The sequence below is a fragment of the Fopius arisanus genome, unplaced genomic scaffold, assembly GCF_000806365.1.
Source record: "Fopius arisanus strain USDA-PBARC FA_bdor unplaced genomic scaffold, ASM80636v1 scaffold00037, whole genome shotgun sequence".
NCBI lineage: Eukaryota > Metazoa > Arthropoda > Insecta > Hymenoptera > Braconidae > Fopius > Fopius arisanus.
In genome coordinates, this window is record NW_011887776.1 from 1,150,792 (window position 1) to 1,171,872 (window position 21,081).

The window sequence follows — 21,081 nt, forward strand, 5'->3', positions numbered from 1 at the left end:
TGTATACGATGTGATGAAAGAGTGGGAGGGAGCGGGGGAACCCATCTTGCGCCATCAAGATATCAAGATATCTACAATGAGAGTTTATGTTCAAAGATTTTTATTTATACAATTCAGTATCTAGGTGTAATTTCATAAATTACTATATTCTTGTATAAGCACTATTTAAAGTTGTACGCTGATAAAAATGAGGAGCCAAGTCTAAGAGCCACTCAGATTGGATTACTGTCAGCTCGCGCATATAAATTTTATTCGTCTGTACAATTTCACAAAATAGCACCCTGTGAATAAAAACATGAGGCATAATTGCTCAACTTCAAAAAGATGTAAGGTGACGTTTCTTATAGTACAGATTATTCATATTCTATACATACCATTGCGGTTGTTGAAGGGTGTATAAACAGCTGTTTGGATGAATGTGCACATCTTCATTACCTCTAAATGTTTTATAGCCTCCGGTATAGTGGAGATAAGCAGCATTAGGAAACATTCCAGCGGTTATGCATTTTAAAAGGCGTGTTGCATCGTCTAGAAATAATTTCATTTATTTCATCTATCTCACGTAAAGAGGGGGAAGACAAGAAAAAAAAAAAAAAAGGAAAGCAAAACTGTTGCCGAAATACTCACCCTCACAAGAATTTAATGGAATATTCAATATTTCCATTAGACGTCGCATTTGCGTACGTATTTCCGAGGCACGTTTCAACGCTTTAAAATTCAAAAAATGCTTTTGACACCAGCTGTGACATTTGTTCTTCTCATATGCTGTGTAAATATTCAGTAGCATTAACAAATCACCTTCTTCAACTTCAAATTTACGATGAGCAATTCGGGCGTTTATCGATGCTTGCCCTCCACCTGGCCGAATGAATACATTTTCAACTTGCAGCATGGACAGGATAGTTGTTATTTCATCTGAGCAATTCATTTCTCCTACAAATGGAAAAACAAAATAGTCAAAAGAAATTCAGAAAGTTTAGTTTAAACGAATGAATTTGTTGACTTTCATTTGGTTAAAGATAATATGTTTTTTTTTTCTTTTTTTTTTTTTAACTAATTAATTACCTGAAGCAATTAAGCATCTCGCAAATACCGGCTCTAGAGGCACCTCAGCCATGGTTATCCCTACAGGGTTCGTTAATACTCCATTATAATCAATTGCTCCAAGAGCATAAAGGAGTTCAAAACCAGCCAATAAATTTTTGCTCGGTGGTACGGATGGAAAATTAAATCGCAGGACATTGTCAATGCCTAACCCCTTCAACTGGAGAATTGCTGGTGCGAGATCTGATCTTTGCATTTGTGGTGGTGTACATTGACTCAAATCCTCGTAGGCTTTCTCCGTATAAAGCCTACGAATTTTCGTAAAATAATAACGTGTAAAAAATTAAATAGCAAGAGATACATGTCGTGTATTCTATATCCCTTGAGACAATAAATTTTTTTATCACAAGATTTTATCTCATTGTATGTAGTGCATCCATACCTATAAGCTTTCCCGGCTTGAATCCGACCAGCGCGTCCAGCCCTTTGGTCAGCTGATGCCTTTGAAATTGGGGTAATAATAAGACTATTCGTATGGGTCTCTATGTCAAACCAGGGTATTTTTGCGAAACCACAATCAATGACTGCAACAAAGTCCAATTAACTTGTTATACATAAAGTTGAAAATTATGTGATAAGTGAATATTTTCGGCCTAAAAGTTGTCGATTTTTCAATATTGAGTGAAGTGAGAAAATATTTGTCTTCAATTTGACATCCAGTATTAATCTATCAATTGTAAATTTCAATAACAAATTTATCAACTTAGAAAGTTCTCAATTTTCACTCTATCCATGCTCTAAAAAGGACATATATATGAACATTAATTTCTCAATTACCATATGCTACGTTAGAGATGGTAATCGAGGTCTCAGCAATGTTCGTTGCGACAATAATTTTTCTCGTATCCTTTGGGGCTCTCCAAAAGACTTTCAATTGATCGGCATTTGATAATGATCCATACATAGCCAGAGGCATAATCTTCTCTGAAATATATTGACAAAGATCATTGTTATTTATACCGAAGTATCAATACATCTCAGAGAACTTACGTTTCTCCACATTTACAAGTTTTCCATGTTCGTGGAGCAACGAAACTGCCCTATCAACTTCATCCATTCCAGTCAAAAATGCTAGAATATCCCCGGATTTCTCAGTCTCATGGATCTTTAAAGCCGTCTCCACTACAGCTTTCACATAATCAGGGACTGCATCTATAAGAGATACAATATCATTATTAATATAAAGTGATGAGGAAAAGTCAAAATATTGTCGACATAAACATTTCAAGAATGTCGTTATTACCTGTCACATAAAATATATCCACTGGATACAAACGCCCCTCAACACTTAAAATACATGCACTATCTTTGCCACCATATTTTCTGGTATTCGAGTTAAAAAAATCCCGAAGTTCTTCAGCATCTACTGTCGCAGATGAGACAATGATGCGCAAACTTTTACGTTTCTAGAAATATAATATTTAGTCATGTCAGAGAATATTTTCATTACAGTAAATTGCCACAGTTGCCTCCTGCCCACCTTCAAAATTTTCTTCAGCAAGCCCATGATAATGTCAGTTAGTAAAGTGCGTTCATGAACTTCATCCAAAATAATAATCGAGTATTTAGTTAGCAAGGGATCTCCCATCATCTCTCGCAGCAGTATTCCTTCAGTCATGTACTGAATAAACAAAAACCAATTGATCGATTAATACCAGTGGAGAAAAGCGGAAAAAATATTGCGATGAGTGTAGCAACCTTGATTTTTGTATTATTATCGGTGGAGTCATCGAAACGTATAGAGTAGCCAACGTCAGTCCCTAATATACATCCGCGTTCATCAGCAACTCGACTGGCAAGAGATGTGGCAGCAACTCTTCTCGGTTCCGTTATCCCAATGATTTTTCCATCTTTACACCAGCCTGCCTCCAGTAAATACTATGCCAGGATAACATGTGGAATTGCATAAAAATGGAAAAAAAAAAAGTAGACAATAAAAATAAGGGGATATTTTGAGAACGCTTTTAATGAACAAATAAAGAAATTGTAGAGATCGGTGTATGGAAAAATTAAGGATATATTCAAAAATGAAGATTATATGCGTACAAAAACATATATCTCATTACATGTAGTAATATATAATTTTTACATAAATATTCTATACAGTTGAAAATGAATAGTATTAAGACACAGTACTATTTGCGTTAATTTCCGAAACAACTAGAGCTCCAACATCCATTATGTATCTGCTACTTTGCATATACTGAAACTCTGTATAATAAACTACCACGAATATAAAAATATATCCAATCCACCGGATGGAATGCATATATGACCACAAACGATCAATAAATATTGCAGCTAAAATATAATCGGTTAATGCGTGGGGATTAATGAGGCGCCAAAGAGTTGTGGTAATTAATAATGAATTCTGACGTAAAACTTCAGATTGCTTATTAAATAACTCTTGCTGCGTCATGGATAAATTAAGGTTGTCTGATTCCAAGAGATTTTGATAAAGATCAATATAACGATTCCATAAAGCACTGGAGATGATTAATTCTCCAGTAATAAGAAGAATAGTCGGTATAACTCTGATATGACGAATTTTTTTCTTCTGAACAACACAAGAACCTATTTGGCTACCAGCGACAGGCACGATAGGCTCCAATTTCATGTAACCAGAATATTTTGGCATATTATTTTTCAAATAAATGAATATTCCAATTAAAAGCGCAGCTGTTCCTAGTGTATCACAGATGGCATCAACGAAGTATCCTGTACTACCAACATCGGAATGTTCACCATAAACATGATGTATCTTTCTAGCAACAAAACCATCCAAATCATCGAGCCATGATCGAATTTGAAACGCTAATACACCAAATCTGCGATGCATCAATGATTTTCTACTAATCAATTGTCCAGCACATACAGCAACAAACACGTGAGTTATGCTTATCAGATTGGGCGATATCCACGTGCTCTCACTCAATCTCATTAGTTTTTCAGTTAGTCCAGCCAATGGGCCAAGAATATAGAAGTTTATATAATCTAATGTAAGTCCTTTTATCGTAACAACACACAGTGGATCCAAATCGCACGGAATAATGTCTGATAAATAGTTGGTTTCACTCCCATTGTTATTATTTATCACTCGTACACCATAATTTCGCATTCGATAATGTAATCTCAGATCCATTACACCACAAAATAAAATGTATATTATCACTGCGATTATCCACTGTCGTTTATCAGAATGAGCGAAGCCCATTTTTATTTAATATATTATTCAATTAGTTATTTAAATATGGTATCATCCACCAAAATGATCCACTTACATCATTGCATTTCTCTCTCACTCTCACTCAATCAATTGAACATTCAATATCTTATCGTTTCAAAAAAAAATATTATTACCCGCCTTAAAAGAAAAAAAAAAAGAACAAAAAAGAAAAGACAAAAATTACTCATTTATCTCGGTGGCGATAGATAAAAGAACAAATGTGAATTCTTGATTGATCGTGTACGGTGTTGAACGGTCTTGCGTATTCATGTTCAATTACATATTCCTGGCAGCATTCAAGTTTTTTACCTTATCTCCTTTTATTGATTGATTCTTTGAGGAAGTAATTACCTGAGGCACCTGAGTGCTCTTTCCACATCCTGTCTCACCGATGAGTACGAGAGTTTGAAATTTCTCTAAAAGATAAATGATGCTGTTACGGCTTTTGTATATGGGTAAACGTTGACGCTGAAGATCAATGGCTAATGACTGATGAGCATTGTAAATGAATTGCGTTGACGAGTGGGCATCGATATCAGCTTTGTCCTCACGCCATGAATCCCCTTTGAATAGACAGGTTATAGAGTACTATACAATTGGACTGATTGAATGATAACCTTAAACTAATAGACAACTCACCTAGGGCAATGAATTTCACTTTAGAAAACATTGATTAGCAGAGGTCTTGCTGGCTGTTATTATTGTCTCCCAATACATCTACGTTCAATGAATCCAGTATTAAAAGGGCTCAGGCACATTGCACGTTATCCATAAAAATTCTTTAAATTCTATTCTTTTTTTCCAGATGTTGTTATGATGCTTGGAGCCAAAGAGGATTGACTAAAGTAGAGGCTCAGTTTTGGGGGTTTGAGTGACCCCAACGACATCGTAGTGCTGCACCCCAAGAGAGGGAGGGCGCCACAGCCAATGGGGGTGTCTGTCCGTCAACCGACTCGGTAACTACCTCAGTGGCTCAGTAGCAGTCCCGCTGTCAGAGGAACCAGTCGAAGGGGTGAATGTTATTTTCTGCATTACGAAATTGGGATTATAATCTCTGCTCTACTTTAATCAATCCTCTTTGCACCTACTACAGGAGAATGTGCACACTTAGTGGAATTGGTGAATCGTTATTCAAAGTCATCAGATGTATGTATTCTACGGGAAGTATTTCTATATATGTATAAAAAATATACTTGATATATGGAATTTTTATACAGTCATTTATTGTTGGCATTACGATTGCAGCTCTCCACAATTTCCGAAATATTTCTCATATGTCTTCCTTTAAATTTGATACTTTATCGGTATCAAGGCCCAAAGAGTTTGTGTACAAAGTCCAACTCAACAGACCAGATAAAATGAATTCATTGAATAATACGATGTGGCTGTAAGTATGGTATTATGATAAGAAGAGGATGTAATTGTTTATAAATGAGAGAATTTTCGAGAATGCATCGAGAAATGGGATTTCACAAAAAACCTAATAGGAAAAAGCAATTGATGAAACTGATGGATTGAATAACTGGTACAAGTTTTATTGATATATGTATATCATAGCATATATAACATTTATTGGTCGTCATTAAAAATTTGAATTTTTGTGCATCAGTTGTGAGTTGCAATTGAACAACTGAATGAGCATTGAATAATCAATTTTATTCACAGGGAAATCGGTGAATGTTTTAAAATGATTGATAATGATGAGGACTGCCGAGTGGTCATGTTGACAGGTGCCGGCAAGGCTTTTTGTGCAGGAATTGATTTGCAAAATGCCATGAACATGGGTCAACAGATAGCACAATATGAAGATATTGCACGCAAAGCTAGACTAGTGGAGAAACGACTAACGCAATACCAAGATGCATTTCTATCAATCGAAAAAGTATATCGAATCATACCTATTCATCGTGCAACCCACCCTTAAAAAAATGATTCAACTAAAATTCCAACTGAAGATCATTAATTATTAACGACTGCTTCATTTGTAAAGTTAAAGTTGAGCTTAATAAGCTCATTCCGCTGCAATTGTTAATTATTAACTAACGATGATTTAGCGAATTCAGGAATTAACAATAACAAATCCGTTCAATTATTGATAGTAAATGTAATGATTGCAAGACAATACGATTTGCAGTGCCGGAAGCCGATTATTGCTGCTATACATGGCCTTTGTATTGGTGCCGCCTTGAATATGATTTGCGGTGTTGATATTCGTTACTGTTCAAAAAACGCCTGGTTCTCTCTGAAAGAAGTGGATTTAGGAATGGCTGCCGATGTAGGCGCATTACAATGGCTCCCTAAGATAGTTGGCTCGTCGAGTTTAGTCAGAGAATTGGCTTTCACTGGACGTAAAATTCAAGCTGAGGAGGCGTTACAATGTGGCCTCGTCAGCCAATTATTCAAAGATGATGAAAGGTAGAATTATTCCCTAAAAATACTAATTTCCAATAAATGTAAATTAATTGAATGTTTTATTGATTAGTTTATGGGCAGAGACACTTAAGCTTGCGGAGGAGATTTCCCAGAAAAGTCCAGTTGCTGTCCAGAACACCAAGAAAGCGTTAATCTATTCAAGGGATCATACGGTTCCGGAGGGCCTCGAATATATGGTGAGTATCATTGTAATTCAGTCGACCTAAAACATGAAGTGGAAACTATCAAGTAATTTTTTCAATTTTGTAGGTGAATTTGAATCAAGCAATGTTACAAAGTGAGGACTTTATTAAGGCTGCAATTGCAATAGCCAGTAAGGGAGAACGTCCAATATTTTCCAAATTGTAAATAGTATCAGGTGACAAACGAATATTCCCAGTCCCAGAAACTGAAATGAATCGTAATTATAACAGGTTCAGTTATATAAATTAAATGCTTTTTTTTTATTATTGTTAAATGAGAACACTATTATAATATACCTGGTTAATTTTCATACTTGAGCAGTTTTCTATTGAATTTTGAAGGATATTCTGGTAATTACGTCAAGTCTTTGAAGAAAATATTTTTTTTTGGAGCCGCAGCAATTTTGGCTGCTTCTATTGCCTCGGAAATCAAATAAATATCGTCTTCCCCGGGAATTTTGGGCTAAAAAAACTTGGACAAGTGGGAAAGGGCGAACTAGATGAATTTTATACTCACAATGAGTAAATTTATGTAATGCTCGTAGTTGATTTTCATAGTTGTTGGATCACACGCCACTGACATCATCTCATCAATTTCTTCCTTGGCAAATGGCTCACCAATCTCCATCATAGCCTTCTCCAAATCCGCTCGCATTATATATCCGTTATTTCGTCCATCGAGAAATTGAAAAGCTCGCAAGAGATCTTCTGGATCTGCTGGTTTAAATCTAAAATTCAATTATTCCCATAATTGCGCGCTCATTATCTTTCTCGATTAGGTTAATTTACTTTTGTTCGCAAATTGCTTTCGACATGTACTCGACGAATCTTCCTTGCGTCACGCAGTTATTCTCAACGTCCTCAACTTGCACCTGAATCTCCTGCAGTTCAGCTTCACTTATGACACATCCTGTATATTATCGGTGATAATATTTTTTATTTCTTTCATTTTTTTATTTTACGTTAATTCATGCATAATAGATTGATATTTTTAATGTTATATACCAAGTGATCTTATAATTGTGCCCAACTCACGCACATCTACCTCGTGGCTTCTCGCATTATCGAACACGTCAAATGCATCTGATATTCTCTTTTCAAGGAGTGAAGGCTCCAGTGATCCAGACACTGAAAAATTTCAATATGAAATAATAAAAAATAAGGGTAAAAAATTGAGGGCAAAAAAAAAAAAGCGACGAGGAAGAATATTGGCAAAACTTCAAACGAAGAAACTGTGAAAGAAAGTATAAATACCCACTTACTCGTTGAATAATATATAGTATTTGTTTTCTATGAACTAATATATCGACTAGAATGTACCAAGTGAATAATTGTTAAATCAATGACGTTACCACGTAACCCGCGGATCCTCGATTTTCTCGCGATACGAGGTATTTCTGTGGTACTTATACTCATTTTGATTGGTCAAGTCTCATTAATTATTTCGGATGACTAGATGCAGGGAGTTGGAGGATCGGTTATTTTTTTACATGAAAATATTGAGAAAATCAAGAGCAAATAGAAGGAGGTAAAAATAAATTAGGTCTTATTATGACCTTAATTAGATAGATTATTGGATTCCGAAAGATATAAAATATTATGACATTTCTGCTCGTAAACGGAAATACAACAGAATTAAGGTGAGAGATGAAAAACAAAAGAATGTTTTATTAAATCCATCGATTTTAATGTCATTCATATATATACATAAATGGGAGAAATAATTTATTTAAGGAATTAAAAATGGCCGGTTTGACGATCAATTTCAATGATATCTTCAATAATTTCTTGCACTCTTGTGCCAATCTTCTTGGCTATGTCAGTTTTTTCATTATTTGGCAAATGTAGATATTTCCAAACCAAATCTCCATCGATTATTCCACGGGCTGGATTGCCTTGCATTCGAACGTGACTCGTATAAGTTCTGAAAGTGAAAATACAATTGAAAAATGTTGATTACCATTCAAATATTAACACGATCGATATTAAAATATTAAAATGACCTGTAAGCTTTTGGATTTAATCCACCCATGTGAGAGATATGGGTGACCAATACGTTCTGCAACATGAGAAGCCTTCGATACGTTTTCTCTGGCACTGGTAGAATGTAACCAAGGCTTCCATCTAGTGTAGCTGGGAATGATGGAGAAAGATAAATTACAATGCTTTGATTAATTAAATGGGAAAAAATGGAATTTTGAATTTTGAGAAAAAGTTACAGTTTCTCCGTGAAAAATCGTAAAATCATAGATAGGGTATGACGTACCCGAAGCCCGAGTGAATACTCACCATACATGGTAACGTGTCTCTTATCAGCGCCAGAAAAATGTCTCTTGTTATTTCCAGGATCACCGAGTTTGGCCTTTATTCTGAAGAATGTATTGATCTTCTGTCCAAGATGAAAATCAGCCTTCCTAATCAGTTTTTGTCCCCCAGAGCTCTCCCTTGACTCAGGCTGATACATAAACAGTACCAAATTACTTTCTCCATCAGCAACCAAAAATCCTAGATTCGAACTATCAATTAAATACTCTATCGTATAAACTTCAGCTGGACGAAAATCCCTGCTAACAAGAGATAGAGTTCTGTATTCCTCCTGAAATCGCAGTAAGCTTATTGACTTGTAAACATCTGCCACGAGAATCAGACTCTTGATGCTGAGCATTTGGTGAATGTATATTTGCGTATCGATAAAGGCAACTCCCACTAGGTCATTATCCTTAAGCTGCCAGATGTAAATTTTCTGACCGACGGCAGAGACCAAAAACCCCGAGACTTGAGTGATTGCAGTGATCGGGCCTTTCTGCTCTTTGGCATATATCTGCTTGAATCGGTTTTTAGTAAGGGGTTGACCGGGCTCAGGCACAACTTCAATGATATCGAATATCATAATTCGTCCTCTACTCGTAATATCTTCTCCATAATTATAATTAGTTCCAAGCACTATGTATCCTTTAAGACCTGATCTCGTCCCCTCATAGGCCAATGAAACGTTCTTCAGACAGGTCACATGCTCCCAATGATCTAAATCAATCCTAGTATTTGGAATTGTCTCCCAAGAAACTGGTGAAAATAAAACGATGCTAAATTGCTCCTGCGTTGGATAAAGAAATCTCTCTGGTCTTTCCTCCTCAGTAAATTCTTTATCCTCACCATTGAATCTGTAATAGCTCTTTAATGGTTCAGAGGTGCTCATGATAACGCAATAAGTCTTGCTCTCAACATGATAAGTGACAAAATGAGGTGTGCATCGTAGAGGTACTTTTCTCACTGGCCAGGGAGCATCGTACGACAGATGGGTAGGTAAAACGCAAATTCTGAGTTCCTCCTTTCGATTGAAATACAAAAATCCTTGAGGACAATTGATGTTATTGAATGGTGTGAAAGAGCCAATGGGTCCGTCTATTCCCATGGGATGTACCCTGAGTTCTCCGCGACTGGTGAGGAAAATCCAATGAGGATAATCTCCACAGATAAATACACCATTGTATCCGGCAATATTACTGAAATATCTCATCATTGACACTCGTGTTTGATTCATATGGGGATTGTCCTCCTCCTTGGGATAAGATCTCGTTTGACCAAAAATAATTCCATGCTCCAACTTTTTCAGTCTCAGTTTGAGATTCCCTTTGGGATACCTATAGGCCTGATAAATCTGCAGTTCATTATCCTGACGTACAAGGAGTATAGGTCTGCTGCCGTGATGACCAAGAGCCACCATGAGGATCTCTCGAACCTGCATTTCTGGATTAAGGGATTCGTTGCTCAACGATGAGTGGAGGAGGGTTGTTGATTCCATACTATCATGGAGAACATGCTGGCCGAAGCCAAAATTGCGAATAAGGTAAGATAATTTGAGATCTGGCAGTGAATAAATTTCTAATGTTCCATTGTCACGATAAACCAACAACCAGTATGTTGGCTTGATATCTTGAAGATGTTTCTGCCACCAGGAATGTTTCTTAGGTGTTTCCTCGGGGAGTTTAGGTTGCGGCTCAACTGGAATCGCCGGCATCTGAAAGGCAGTGCCGTCCCCATACAGCAGATCATCCTCGTTGTCGATATTGTTTGTTGCTGATGGTTCCTCGAGATTTTTGTCATCTTCCACAGCAAGCTTGTCCTCATTCTCCTCTGGTATATTATTGACGAATAAACCACTGAGGTCTCGATAAGCGCATAGAGTTTCAATTTGTGGTCGAAAGAGAAGATTAGCCTGTTGAGCATGCAGTCGAAGGGAGCCTCGGGTCTCTTTGAGGGTAATAAGAATAACCTGTCCGTCTTCAGCGAGGAGTACTACATAAGGGTCAGCACAGCTGGCATAAACAATCGGACAACCGAGATCCATGGGAATATGTTGAATTTGCTCAGAGCCCTGAATAAGCCTGACACTTATCTGAGTTACTTGTACGATAAATTTGTTGGCTCCAAGATTTCCAGCAAATATCGTTCTCCCTTGTGTTCCAAAACCGCTGTTCTCTACTTCATTGATCTCCTGTCCCGTTTGCAGTACCATCGTGGAGTCCTCATGACTGAGAATGAGAAAAGCGTGATTGGCTTCATATTCTCGCCCCTGTTGATCAACGCCAGGAGCACCAATCACTGTCCACATATCCTCACAGCCAGGAAGTTCAAATGTAGTGACAATTTGTGGTCGGATGGAATGCTGTAAGACGCAAAGAGCTCCATTCTTACCGTATCCTGAGGTTGTCACGAGCTCCACATCAGGATCACTGTTGTGAGAGAATTCTTCTGATAAAAATGCTGGCTCTCCCATCGAGATATTTCCACATGGGCCAATGTTCAGTAAACTGTCACACACTTCGAAAATGTATGACGTTATCTGCATCGAGGTCTGAGTTTCGCTACCATAAACCTCAAGTTCCTCTGAATCCTTTATCTCGAGCACATCAGAAGCCATCCAATCCCCCAAGTAATCCTGTTTCACCTTCTTAGCTGGCATTTCTCCAGTGTCATCAGAAATTATTTGCACTTCAGACAACAATTGACTATCGTCTGGCTCCTTCTCTGTGAAACGTAATAACAAAGAGTTACCAAGACGAGAGCCCAAAAATAAATAATTCTCTTCGCATAGGCACATGCACGATGTGAGGACACTAGCAGCTGCCTTATCGAAGTGAAATCCCCTCACCGATCTCATACTATCAGCAAATAGAGACAGAACGTAGAGCTCTCCAGTCTTAAGGGATATCACAAGACGATCTGGCGAGATGAAAGATACTTGAGAGCCTTCGAGACTCATCTTTACCCCCTCTTGGGCTTTCAATGGGAAATTAGTGCTCATCTCGGCAAGATTATTCAGCGAGACCCCATAAGGGGGTATACTTTGGTTCAGATAAATCATCGAATTTACCGCCATTATCAGAGTTCCACCGAGAGGCTTCTTAACTGGAACAGCTTGATAACAATCGAAAGGTAAATTTGATACTGACCAAATGATAGGATGCACCTTCTGCTGGATATTGAGGGAGATGGCCACCATGGCACAAGTATCTTGTCTAACAGCGATACGACCCGCAAATGTTTTCACTGGTTCGTACAAAATTAACAAAGTGGGCTCGTAATATCCATATAAAAATTGTAGATCAATAATATTGTCGATTTTCTCCTCGAGACTCTTGAGGACAATCATATAAGAGGATAAAATTGGAGTCTTATTCGATTGCGATTTTGTGATGTCAATTGGATCATTGTCGTCAATCATGGGGTCCTTTCTGAAGGGTAAAACTACAAGTTTTCTCCCATAAATTAACATAATGGCACATCTACCCTCGGGATCCACTCGAACAATTGGAATGTGATGATGATTTGTCCAGCCGTCTCTCATTTCCTCCTCTTCGAAGTAGTGCAATGAAACTGTTCTAAGATCATGATTTTCGAGGTCGTATTCGACAACTGAAAGCTTTGCATCTCTGAAACTGAGTAGCAGAGAATCTCGTTGAGATCCAGTCAGACTAACTGCCTGCATTGACATTATATTGCCGTGTAGTATATATTGACTCAGACACTCGAGTTTCATTTTGGGTGGACGTAAGTCCGAAAATTTCTCCTTCTTCGAGATCTCTACGTCTGGAATCAACCGAAACACTCGTATGACATTTGCTCCAGCGACTACCAAGCATTTATCACGACGATTGAAGAAGTAACAAGTTATTGCATGCTCCACACCTGTGCCTGGGTGTGTATTCCGACAGATTGAATACATTTTTACTGTTTATTTTCTTAAACTGCACTAGGTTTAAAATCGCAAACGCCAAATAAATGTTAATACATCCTTGAAATGTTATAACCCCAGACACGTTTCTTGAAATGAATAGATTTATTTTCTCACGTGCTTTTAAGATGTAAAAATTTATTATTAATAATTTTTAATTGCATAAATTCACTAAACTTTGCTGATCATGTCAATAGTAGAATTAGTAGCACGGTGATGCTGATATATTATATTATTATATTATCCTCCAACGAGCTCTACATCCTCTTCCTTTATATAGTATATTATAGTTACAGTATACTAGTACTAGTACAAAAAAAAAAAAAACATGGACTGGAAAGTGTCATGGCGGAGAGCATGTTTAAAGTGTAGAGGTGCGCGTGCGCTCCCATCACTCTGCGAGAGTGAAACGACGGACGACGCGCATGCGCTTCTCACTCACACTTACCCCATAAAATAAATATTTTTCACGCCACCGTGTTAATTAATAACAGACGAATTATATAAGCAATAAATATTCATTGATATGTGGTAATTAAAGAAATATTCTCTTAATAATGACAATTATCAAGAGATTCGGTAAATAATAATTCTGCGTTGTATAAATAAAGTGGAGAATTGTATGATGAATCATAATAAAATCTACTCTCAAGATGATGGAAAAAATAGCAGTATAATTAAGATTTTTTGCATTGATTTGGCCAATTATAGCGAGAGAACGAGATTCATTTGGTGTTCTGCAGGCGTCTTTTTTTTCTACATTCTCTACGGATATCTTCAGGTAAATATAGGTAAAAAGGCATTATTGTTGTTGGATTGAAGAGAAATTAATGGTTGAATATTTTGCAGGAGTTAATATTCACATTAGATGGATTTCGATCTTACGGATGGTTCCTCACTCTTATACAATTTGCCTACTATACATTATTCGGTTGGCTCGAATGCAAATTAAAAGGAGTTAAACGAAGAATTCCACTATCAACCTACATGATGCTAGCCTTGCTGACATTGGGCACAATGGGTTTCTCCAATTCATCGTTAGGCTATTTGAACTATCCTACACAAGTGATTTTCAAGAGTTGTAAACTCATTCCTGTACTAATAGGAGGAATTATAATTCAGGGGAAAAAATATGGACCTTTGGATTTTATAGCTGCAGGATTGCTTTGCATTGGACTTGTTTTGTTTACCCTGACGGATAGCATGGTTTCACCTCGTTTTAATATTATTGGTGTGGCGATAATTATATGTGCCCTCTTGTGTGACTCCGTTATTGGAAATGTACAGGAGAAAACTATGAAGCAGCATAAAGCAACTAATACTGAAGTTGTACTATATTCTTATGGTTTGGGATTTTTATACTTATTTATTATTTTAATGGTCACTGGTGAATTACATAAAGGTGCAACATTTTCTTCCAATGTGAGTAATTTTTATCCTATTGTTTATTATGAATATTAATTAGACGTACCTTATGCATCATGTACATTATGTATTAATTTTCAGCATCCCATGGAAACTTATGGTTATGCCCTCTTGTTCTCACTGAGCGGATACCTAGGGATTCAAATAGTACTAACACTTGTTCAAACGCATGGAGCATTCGTCGCAGCGACAGTGACAACTTGCAGAAAAGCCGTCACAATTCTAATAAGTTTTTTATTCTTTTACAAACCGTTTACCATGCAGTATATTTGGTCAGGTATGCTGGTTCTCTTGGGACTTTACCTTAACATCTACAGCAAGCAATATGGAAGTAAAATCAAGATTAAATCCTTGGTTGTGTTCATTCAGCAATGTTGTTTAAGACATAATAGGATCCAACAGCAATTAATGACAAACGTATGATTCTTACAATAAATAAATGTTACACTAGAGATTTATATGCTCGTTATGGAATGCCTTTATTGATTCATCAATGATGAATTTTCATACAATAACAGACATTTAGGTAGATTTAATATTATGGTAGTTATAAAAAAAAAAAGCAAAAAAAAAAAAGAAAATAAGAAGGAAAAAACTAACAAATCATGTATGAGACAAATGAGAAATTTGTTGTAATTGATTTTGGATTATTTTTGCTTTTCCGTGATGAGGAAATGATAAAAAAAAATATATATATATATATATTTATTTACACGAAAGACGAAATATCCAGGGAGTCATTGAATAAATCAATGAACTTTTCATACGTGGATTTATTGAATTCATGAATGTGATGATAAATAATTGAAGTACTCAAGGTTATACACGAATTTTATGTATGTATAAAATATTGAAGGATGAAAAAATAATTGAATGAAAAATATAGAACAATTTCATGATCGTTACATGGCAAGAAACAGTGAATAGTGTACAGCTAAAATTTAGATGTCTCAAAATTTTTCATTCAAATACACATATGAGTAATTGAATGAAACAATAAATTCAAAGTGCTAGTAAGAAGATGGAAACAATTTGATGATCTATGGGCTTACATTACATTTGTAGGTGCTGGAGAACTTGGAGTGTTTGGATTTTTTTTTCTCGGTTTTGTCTCTTTCTAAAATTGTTGTGTCGGTTTTTTGTTATTATATCTGTTCGCTGTCTAAATGTCTTACCTCACTCACTGAGGTGCTACTGAATTATCGTTTACGATCATTTGATCCACTTCGTCGTGAGCGGGAACGACGACTGCGGCTGTTGCTGCGTGAACGTCTTGATCTGAAAATTATTTTGAAAAATTGACTGTATATTAATAATGAAATTTTTTTTAAATAAAGATTGTTTATTGAAAGATTAGTTTACCTCTTTCCACGACTACGGCTGCGTGATCGCGAGCGTCTTCTATCTCTATCTCTACGCTCACGATCACGATCTCGCTCGCGTTCGCGCTCCCTGTAGCCTAGCCCACGTCCTCTGTCCCTTGAATCTCGACGATCACGATCATCTCTGTCACGATGTCTATCTCTATCCATCATAGACTCTCGTTTCTCCTTACGTCTCTCCTCAACTGTATTCTCCAAATCGGCTAATTTTTCTCGTATTTTTATGAAGCCAAGATGCAACTTGCCACCAAAATGATCTGCCAGGCGTCTATCATTGTCGTGAATGCCAAGATAAGCGCTGCACACTTCACAAACCCGTAGCTTCTGTTGCTGGTAGCTTGATGCTGGCATACTGTTCCGATATTCCTGTTCAGCTTCGTTCTTACGCTTCCGTAGTTCATCAATTTCACCCATGAGCTTCATGGATTCCTCAACAAAACCTTCCTCACCGAGTTGCTCGGCCTTTGCCAATTTCTTTCCAATTTCTTCGGCAAGTACGTGAACACTGTTTGCCTTAGCTGCAACCTCGGCACTCAATTCTTCTTGAGTTTCAGCTAAACGCTGTTTTGCTTGCTCAGTACGACGATCACAATCAGCAATGAAATTCTGCAGGTGTTCCATTGCCTGCAAATAAAAATTGTCAAATTAAAAATGAGCAATGAGTAGAATTATTCTTTAAGTGTTAAATATTGAGATAGTCGTTATATTTTATCGAACATAAAATAATTTACGCTACACTTACGTCAATGTCGTAAAAGTGATCCTTCTTCTTCTGTGCTGCTTCATAGTCAGCCCGTAAAGCTAAATCGTGAATCTGGGGGCATTCTCCCAGGTCCATGCGCTGCGAGTGACAAATTATAAAAGAACATTAGATCATATCAATTCAATTAAATGTTGTAGTACTTGGGTTCTCGATAACTCATTTGGTTTTCGCATGAAAAATATAAAATAGCTCTTGCTTCTTACTCGATAATATCAATAATTTATCACAATTCATAATAATAAAATTTTCAGTTTGTCATTACGTGCACTCCCACTTTCGATTGTTCCCATTCACACAGCCATTCATTCGGCTACCCATAATTTCACGCTTGAAAATTTCAATAAATCTATGAAAGAAACTCTTTTTTCACCATGTAACATGATGAAATTACCATATTTATTTTGATTTTCAAAATCTTGCCTGAGGTAAGGTTTTATCTCTATATAGGTAGATACAATATTCTGTTGGTTTTGACTTACAGAATGGCAACACCTTTCCGCCTGACGCACGAATGCGATGGGTAATGATGCTACAAATCAGCATACACACCTTAAGGCTTTGTCACAATATATTTCATGGTATATATGGCAACAACTTATAACATAATTATTCTATTCGATAGATAATCCACAAAAACAAGTTCTTATAAAGTTCAAAAATATAGGAAGAAAAAAAGAAAGAAAAAAAAAACAGTTGCTCAAGTCAATTTAATTTTTGATATTAATTTAGTGCAATCGTAATACGTACATCCTGTGATGAATTTTGACTCACTATTCCAGGTGATTGATCATTCACATTGCAGACATTTAATATTATTCTTTAACTGTTTTTGTGAGTCGTTTAACTTGATTTGATTTTTAGAAGAACTATCAAGTGATTATTATGATTTTTTCTTAATGAATTAATTGCATTGATCACGGACATTTTTAAACCATGATTCAATGCCACATTTGTCATGCACAAGGAGAAAATTATCAATAGTTGATTGTGATATATTTTCACTCAATCTCTTGTACGGTAAAAGACATTTTCAGAGTGCTTTACTTACAGAGTATCTGCGTATGGCTGCATACCTTCGGGTTGTGACTAATTTTTCGTTCTTTTTTTTTCTTGTTCATGTCTTTATTACTACTTTTTCTTCATACTCACGAACGATATAGTAGATGATTTTAGAATTCATTAATGTGACACCTTTCAGTTGTTAAACTTGATTATTATCTTTCTTTGTTTATCGCATTACTTACTGGCGCGCTACTTACCAAAGCGTTTATTAATTTTTGTGATATTTGTACTCAAATTTCTGTTGCATCGCTCATTCATCTCAATTTTTAATTAAAAAATTTTAACGGAATTAGAAAGATAGAGCAATGATCCTGGATGACCTATGCACTTGTGAGGATTTTATACGAAACAATTTGCATTACAATTTGCAATGGTAAAGTACATCCAATTTTTTAAAATATTCTTTCAATTTGATAATGCGTGATTATAGGAGTAATTATGCAGAAATATTTGTTGTAGTGTGAGAAATAATAATGTAATACTGGAAAAGTTAATTAATAAATGAATGTTGATTTGTACCAAAATATTGAATAGTGAATATACAATAGATTAATGAAAATGACATTGATGATGAATTATCAAATCCCTTAACAGTCATTACCGCATAAGTACATCCCTGAAGAATGTTCTCTCTTCTTCACAAGTAGTATGTACGACAATGGCAAAGTATGAGGAGAACCATTGGCTTAATTGCATGGAAAATATATGGAATAAGGGTTACAATAGAAACAAGTAATGTTATGCGTATCTATTAACATACGTACGTCCTTTTTTGCTCTGTTTTCATTATTTTTCATTTGTTTTTTTTTTTCAGTACTTACAGGTTAACGCGTGTGTGCGAGAGACAAGTACGACATAAGAGAGGACATTATTCTCGAATGGTTTCTCTATTGGAATTGGTTTTTCCAGACACCTCTGGAAATAAGAACTGCATCGGGAACCATCAATTAGATTACGCGTTCTATTAATTCGCAATTTTGGGTGATTATTTATTTATTTATCAATTTTTTAAATTTCAAATGACAATTCCCACATAACAAATTCACCGAATGCAAATGCAAACTGGTGAATAGTCAAAGAAAAAAATGAGTGAAAATGATACGTGAAAACGAATAATCCTACATTTACTACTTGACTCGGCTCTCTTCAATATACCAAATAAACAACATGATAATTTTGATATTTTTATATTTCACGTGGAAAATATGGAAAAGCCGAGGGAACGATTAATTTCTGAGATGAATTTTATACTCACAGTGGACGATAGTATTTCGTGAGGACAGCATGCCAAGAGGAAGCTCTTGCAGACCTTCGGATCGGAGTATTTCACTTGAAATTTGTTATTCTCACCTAAAAAATTTCACATTGTCAATAAAATAATAATATAAAAATAAAATTGAATAAGCAGATTATTATTTAATCATACGCACCATTACGTCCAGTTCCCATCAATTGGTCGAGCATTGCTCGCATCTGGTCGTGTGCCGTCATCTTGCCTTGCGTTGTGACCTCCTCCACCTTCAATATCCAGTGACTATCTCGTCTAGCCTACGATAACTATAATGTGAAAAACCGGGCAAAAGGTTGTGATAAAAGATGATTAATTCTTTCCAGCCGATTATTAAGTGGAAAAGAGAAATTTCAATTCAATAACAACGCACTACTCTCCCATTAGGGAAAATGGTGAATTACAATGGAGTTGTGCCTGTCTTGTATAGCGTCTGCTTCTGTTCCGTTTCTCTCAGAGAACAAAATGATTCGTCAAGTCGCCACAAGAGGATCCGACAGTCTGTGTTGAGCGCATGTGCATGTATCGCACATAACCGCAGTTGCGAGTTCTGACTCCGAACTTTCAGTTTTACGTAGTTTAACGCTTTGCGTTTATACTTGATACCCCTAAAAAAGTCCTGGCAGGCTGAAAATGCAGGTAAATGTAGATAAAATTCCCCTGATCATCATATCAAAAATATGCATGTACATGTTGAGCAGAAATATGCTTAATTAATTAAAAACTAATGAAAAAACGAGGGGGAACGCCAAAAAACTACACTGGATTGATTAATCTAATCCTATCGGAAAAATAAAAATATCCAGAGGTTGGGTTGACCCAATTCTTCGAATTTCGGGTAGAAGTAATATTCCTAAGCCTACTATGAATTTTTAATTAATTTTTAAAGATCGTTTAACACAAAAAGAATCAAACACTAAGCTGATTGTGTATGCCAGCCCCCTTGGTGCGCGCGCCACTCATTGATATACGCGCTATGCGCAGAACATTCAAATGCTCTGTCCACTGCTTATACCTGGGGAGGATTAATAAAACAATTGAAATACACGGAAATTGTAAAGAATGATCGAATACAAAACTAAAAGGGTACAGATATTCTCTTAGACTAAAATGACAAAAGTTAATGGGAGTACATCACAATTCGATCGTCCTAATTCAATTGCCGGACCAGTCATTCACGCAATAATGAAAATTCCAGGAAAAGGTGACCGGAACTGAGTTACGGAGCGCCTCGCGATTCATAATAAGCGTGAGTTAGCCCTTGGGGCGTGATTATTAATTTTTTTCACTTTTTGACCAAATGGCACTTGGAAAATTTCAAAAAAAAATTCACCATTCACGAAATTAATACTCTCCACTGACAAATTCGAACCCAAAAAATATCCACCAGAACCACACTGATCTCTTGCTAAAAACCCTGAAATTCCCACAACACGACACCGACCCACACTCACGATCTTTTTCCCCGGATATCAACATAGTCCACTAATGATTTTCGGTTTTCACGAAGCAATATTGCACCAAAAACAATGTCGTTATCAATCGAGGATGTTATTAATACTACGTCGTATCCACTCCCCCACAAAAAACCGGGAAAAAGTCTGATTTTTCTCACGATTTGCCGCGCTAATAAAATGGCGGGATCCGGAAATTTTGGCGGTTTAGCAAACACGTTAGAAATTCTTTGTTGCCGGTCCCGCGTCGTTCTTAACAGACGAAGGCGCACTCGCTTGGAGTGTCTGCGCATGGCAATGCCCGTAGCCTCTTGTGCGCATGCGTGGGGTCTCCGACGCCCCACCATCTTCTGGCATAGTCCATTATTCCCTCGCTTTTCGGTGAGCGAGGTGCTCGGCTACTTTCAGTACGTGAAATTCCTCGGAAATCGCCGGGTATAAGAGCATAGACATTATAATACGCGGATCGTCAAACAAAACCGCCGGTGTTGACGACAAACGTGTAGAAAATCGAGGGAAATAATGTA

The 21,081-nt window shown here is 36.6% G+C and overlaps 7 protein-coding genes across 19 annotated transcripts; 2 read left to right on the top strand and 5 right to left on the bottom strand.

The window, feature by feature from the left end:
* Positions 1–77: 77 nt before the first annotated feature.
* Positions 78–5,245, bottom strand: LOC105266353 (probable ATP-dependent RNA helicase DHX35). Of its 3 annotated transcripts, XM_011304452.1 has the most exons (13): positions 4,970–5,245; positions 4,682–4,893; positions 2,803–2,982; positions 2,585–2,725; positions 2,348–2,510; positions 2,095–2,256; positions 1,882–2,028; positions 1,487–1,628; positions 1,066–1,352; positions 799–933; positions 628–708; positions 375–528; positions 78–281 (listed from the first exon to the last, which is right to left on the bottom strand). In XM_011304452.1, exons 1-13 carry the CDS (start codon positions 4,998–5,000, stop codon positions 143–145), a joined length of 1,974 nt encoding a protein of 657 aa, XP_011302754.1. In that variant the 5' UTR covers positions 5,001–5,245; the 3' UTR covers positions 78–142. The 3 variants fall into 3 exon arrangements, with proteins under 3 accessions (XP_011302754.1, XP_011302755.1, XP_011302752.1); XM_011304453.1 differs by having other exon boundaries at positions 628–933; positions 4,682–4,746; XM_011304450.1 differs by having other exon boundaries at positions 628–933.
* Cpes (Ceramide phosphoethanolamine synthase) lies at positions 3,104–4,688 on the bottom strand. The gene has a single exon (XM_011304449.1). It carries the CDS (start codon positions 4,316–4,318, stop codon positions 3,227–3,229), a length of 1,092 nt encoding a protein of 363 aa, XP_011302751.1. The 5' UTR covers positions 4,319–4,688; the 3' UTR covers positions 3,104–3,226.
* Positions 5,246–5,311: 66 nt separating the features above from the next.
* LOC105266356 (delta(3,5)-Delta(2,4)-dienoyl-CoA isomerase, mitochondrial) lies at positions 5,312–7,258 on the top strand. The gene is made up of 6 exons (XM_011304458.1): positions 5,312–5,476; positions 5,576–5,717; positions 5,996–6,212; positions 6,465–6,745; positions 6,813–6,939; positions 7,013–7,258. Exons 1-6 carry the CDS (start codon positions 5,347–5,349, stop codon positions 7,109–7,111), a joined length of 996 nt encoding a protein of 331 aa, XP_011302760.1. The 5' UTR covers positions 5,312–5,346; the 3' UTR covers positions 7,112–7,258.
* Positions 6,882–8,594, bottom strand: LOC105266355 (EF-hand calcium-binding domain-containing protein 2-like). 3 transcript variants are annotated; one of them, XM_011304457.1, is made up of 5 exons: positions 8,298–8,582; positions 7,951–8,073; positions 7,735–7,855; positions 7,463–7,673; positions 6,882–6,965 (listed from the first exon to the last, which is right to left on the bottom strand). In XM_011304457.1, exons 1-5 carry the CDS (start codon positions 8,359–8,361, stop codon positions 6,957–6,959), a joined length of 528 nt encoding a protein of 175 aa, XP_011302759.1. In that variant the 5' UTR covers positions 8,362–8,582; the 3' UTR covers positions 6,882–6,956. The 3 variants fall into 3 exon arrangements, with proteins under 3 accessions (XP_011302759.1, XP_011302757.1, XP_011302758.1); XM_011304455.1 differs by lacking the exon at positions 6,882–6,965 and adding an exon at positions 7,281–7,408 and having other exon boundaries at positions 8,298–8,594; XM_011304456.1 differs by lacking the exons at positions 6,882–6,965; positions 8,298–8,582 and adding exons at positions 7,281–7,408; positions 8,208–8,260.
* A 22-nt stretch (positions 8,595–8,616) lies between these two features.
* Positions 8,617–13,477, bottom strand: CPSF1 (cleavage and polyadenylation specificity factor subunit 1). The gene is made up of 3 exons (XM_011304454.1): positions 9,235–13,477; positions 8,949–9,078; positions 8,617–8,869 (listed from the first exon to the last, which is right to left on the bottom strand). The coding sequence occupies exons 1-3, from the start codon at positions 13,169–13,171 to the stop codon at positions 8,683–8,685; spliced, it is 4,254 nt and encodes a 1,417-aa protein (XP_011302756.1). The 5' UTR covers positions 13,172–13,477; the 3' UTR covers positions 8,617–8,682.
* A 129-nt stretch (positions 13,478–13,606) lies between these two features.
* Positions 13,607–15,063, top strand: Papst2 (PAPS transporter 2). 2 transcript variants are annotated; one of them, XM_011304469.1, is made up of 4 exons: positions 13,607–13,711; positions 13,892–13,961; positions 14,030–14,602; positions 14,687–15,063. In XM_011304469.1, exons 1-4 carry the CDS (start codon positions 13,707–13,709, stop codon positions 15,026–15,028), a joined length of 990 nt encoding a protein of 329 aa, XP_011302771.1. In that variant the 5' UTR covers positions 13,607–13,706; the 3' UTR covers positions 15,029–15,063. The 2 variants fall into 2 exon arrangements, with proteins under 2 accessions (XP_011302771.1, XP_011302770.1); XM_011304468.1 differs by having other exon boundaries at positions 13,699–13,961.
* A 355-nt stretch (positions 15,064–15,418) lies between these two features.
* LOC105266357 (putative RNA-binding protein Luc7-like 2) lies at positions 15,419–19,595 on the bottom strand. 8 transcript variants are annotated; one of them, XM_011304464.1, is made up of 6 exons: positions 19,505–19,595; positions 19,243–19,360; positions 19,068–19,162; positions 16,730–16,828; positions 15,968–16,611; positions 15,419–15,883 (listed from the first exon to the last, which is right to left on the bottom strand). In XM_011304464.1, the coding sequence occupies exons 2-6, from the start codon at positions 19,301–19,303 to the stop codon at positions 15,805–15,807; spliced, it is 978 nt and encodes a 325-aa protein (XP_011302766.1). In that variant the 5' UTR covers positions 19,304–19,360; positions 19,505–19,595; the 3' UTR covers positions 15,419–15,804. The 8 variants fall into 8 exon arrangements, with proteins under 8 accessions (XP_011302766.1, XP_011302765.1, XP_011302763.1 ...); XM_011304463.1 differs by having other exon boundaries at positions 19,243–19,369; positions 19,505–19,588; XM_011304461.1 differs by having other exon boundaries at positions 19,243–19,369; positions 19,474–19,582.
* Between the last annotated feature and the right edge of the window lie 1,486 nt (positions 19,596–21,081).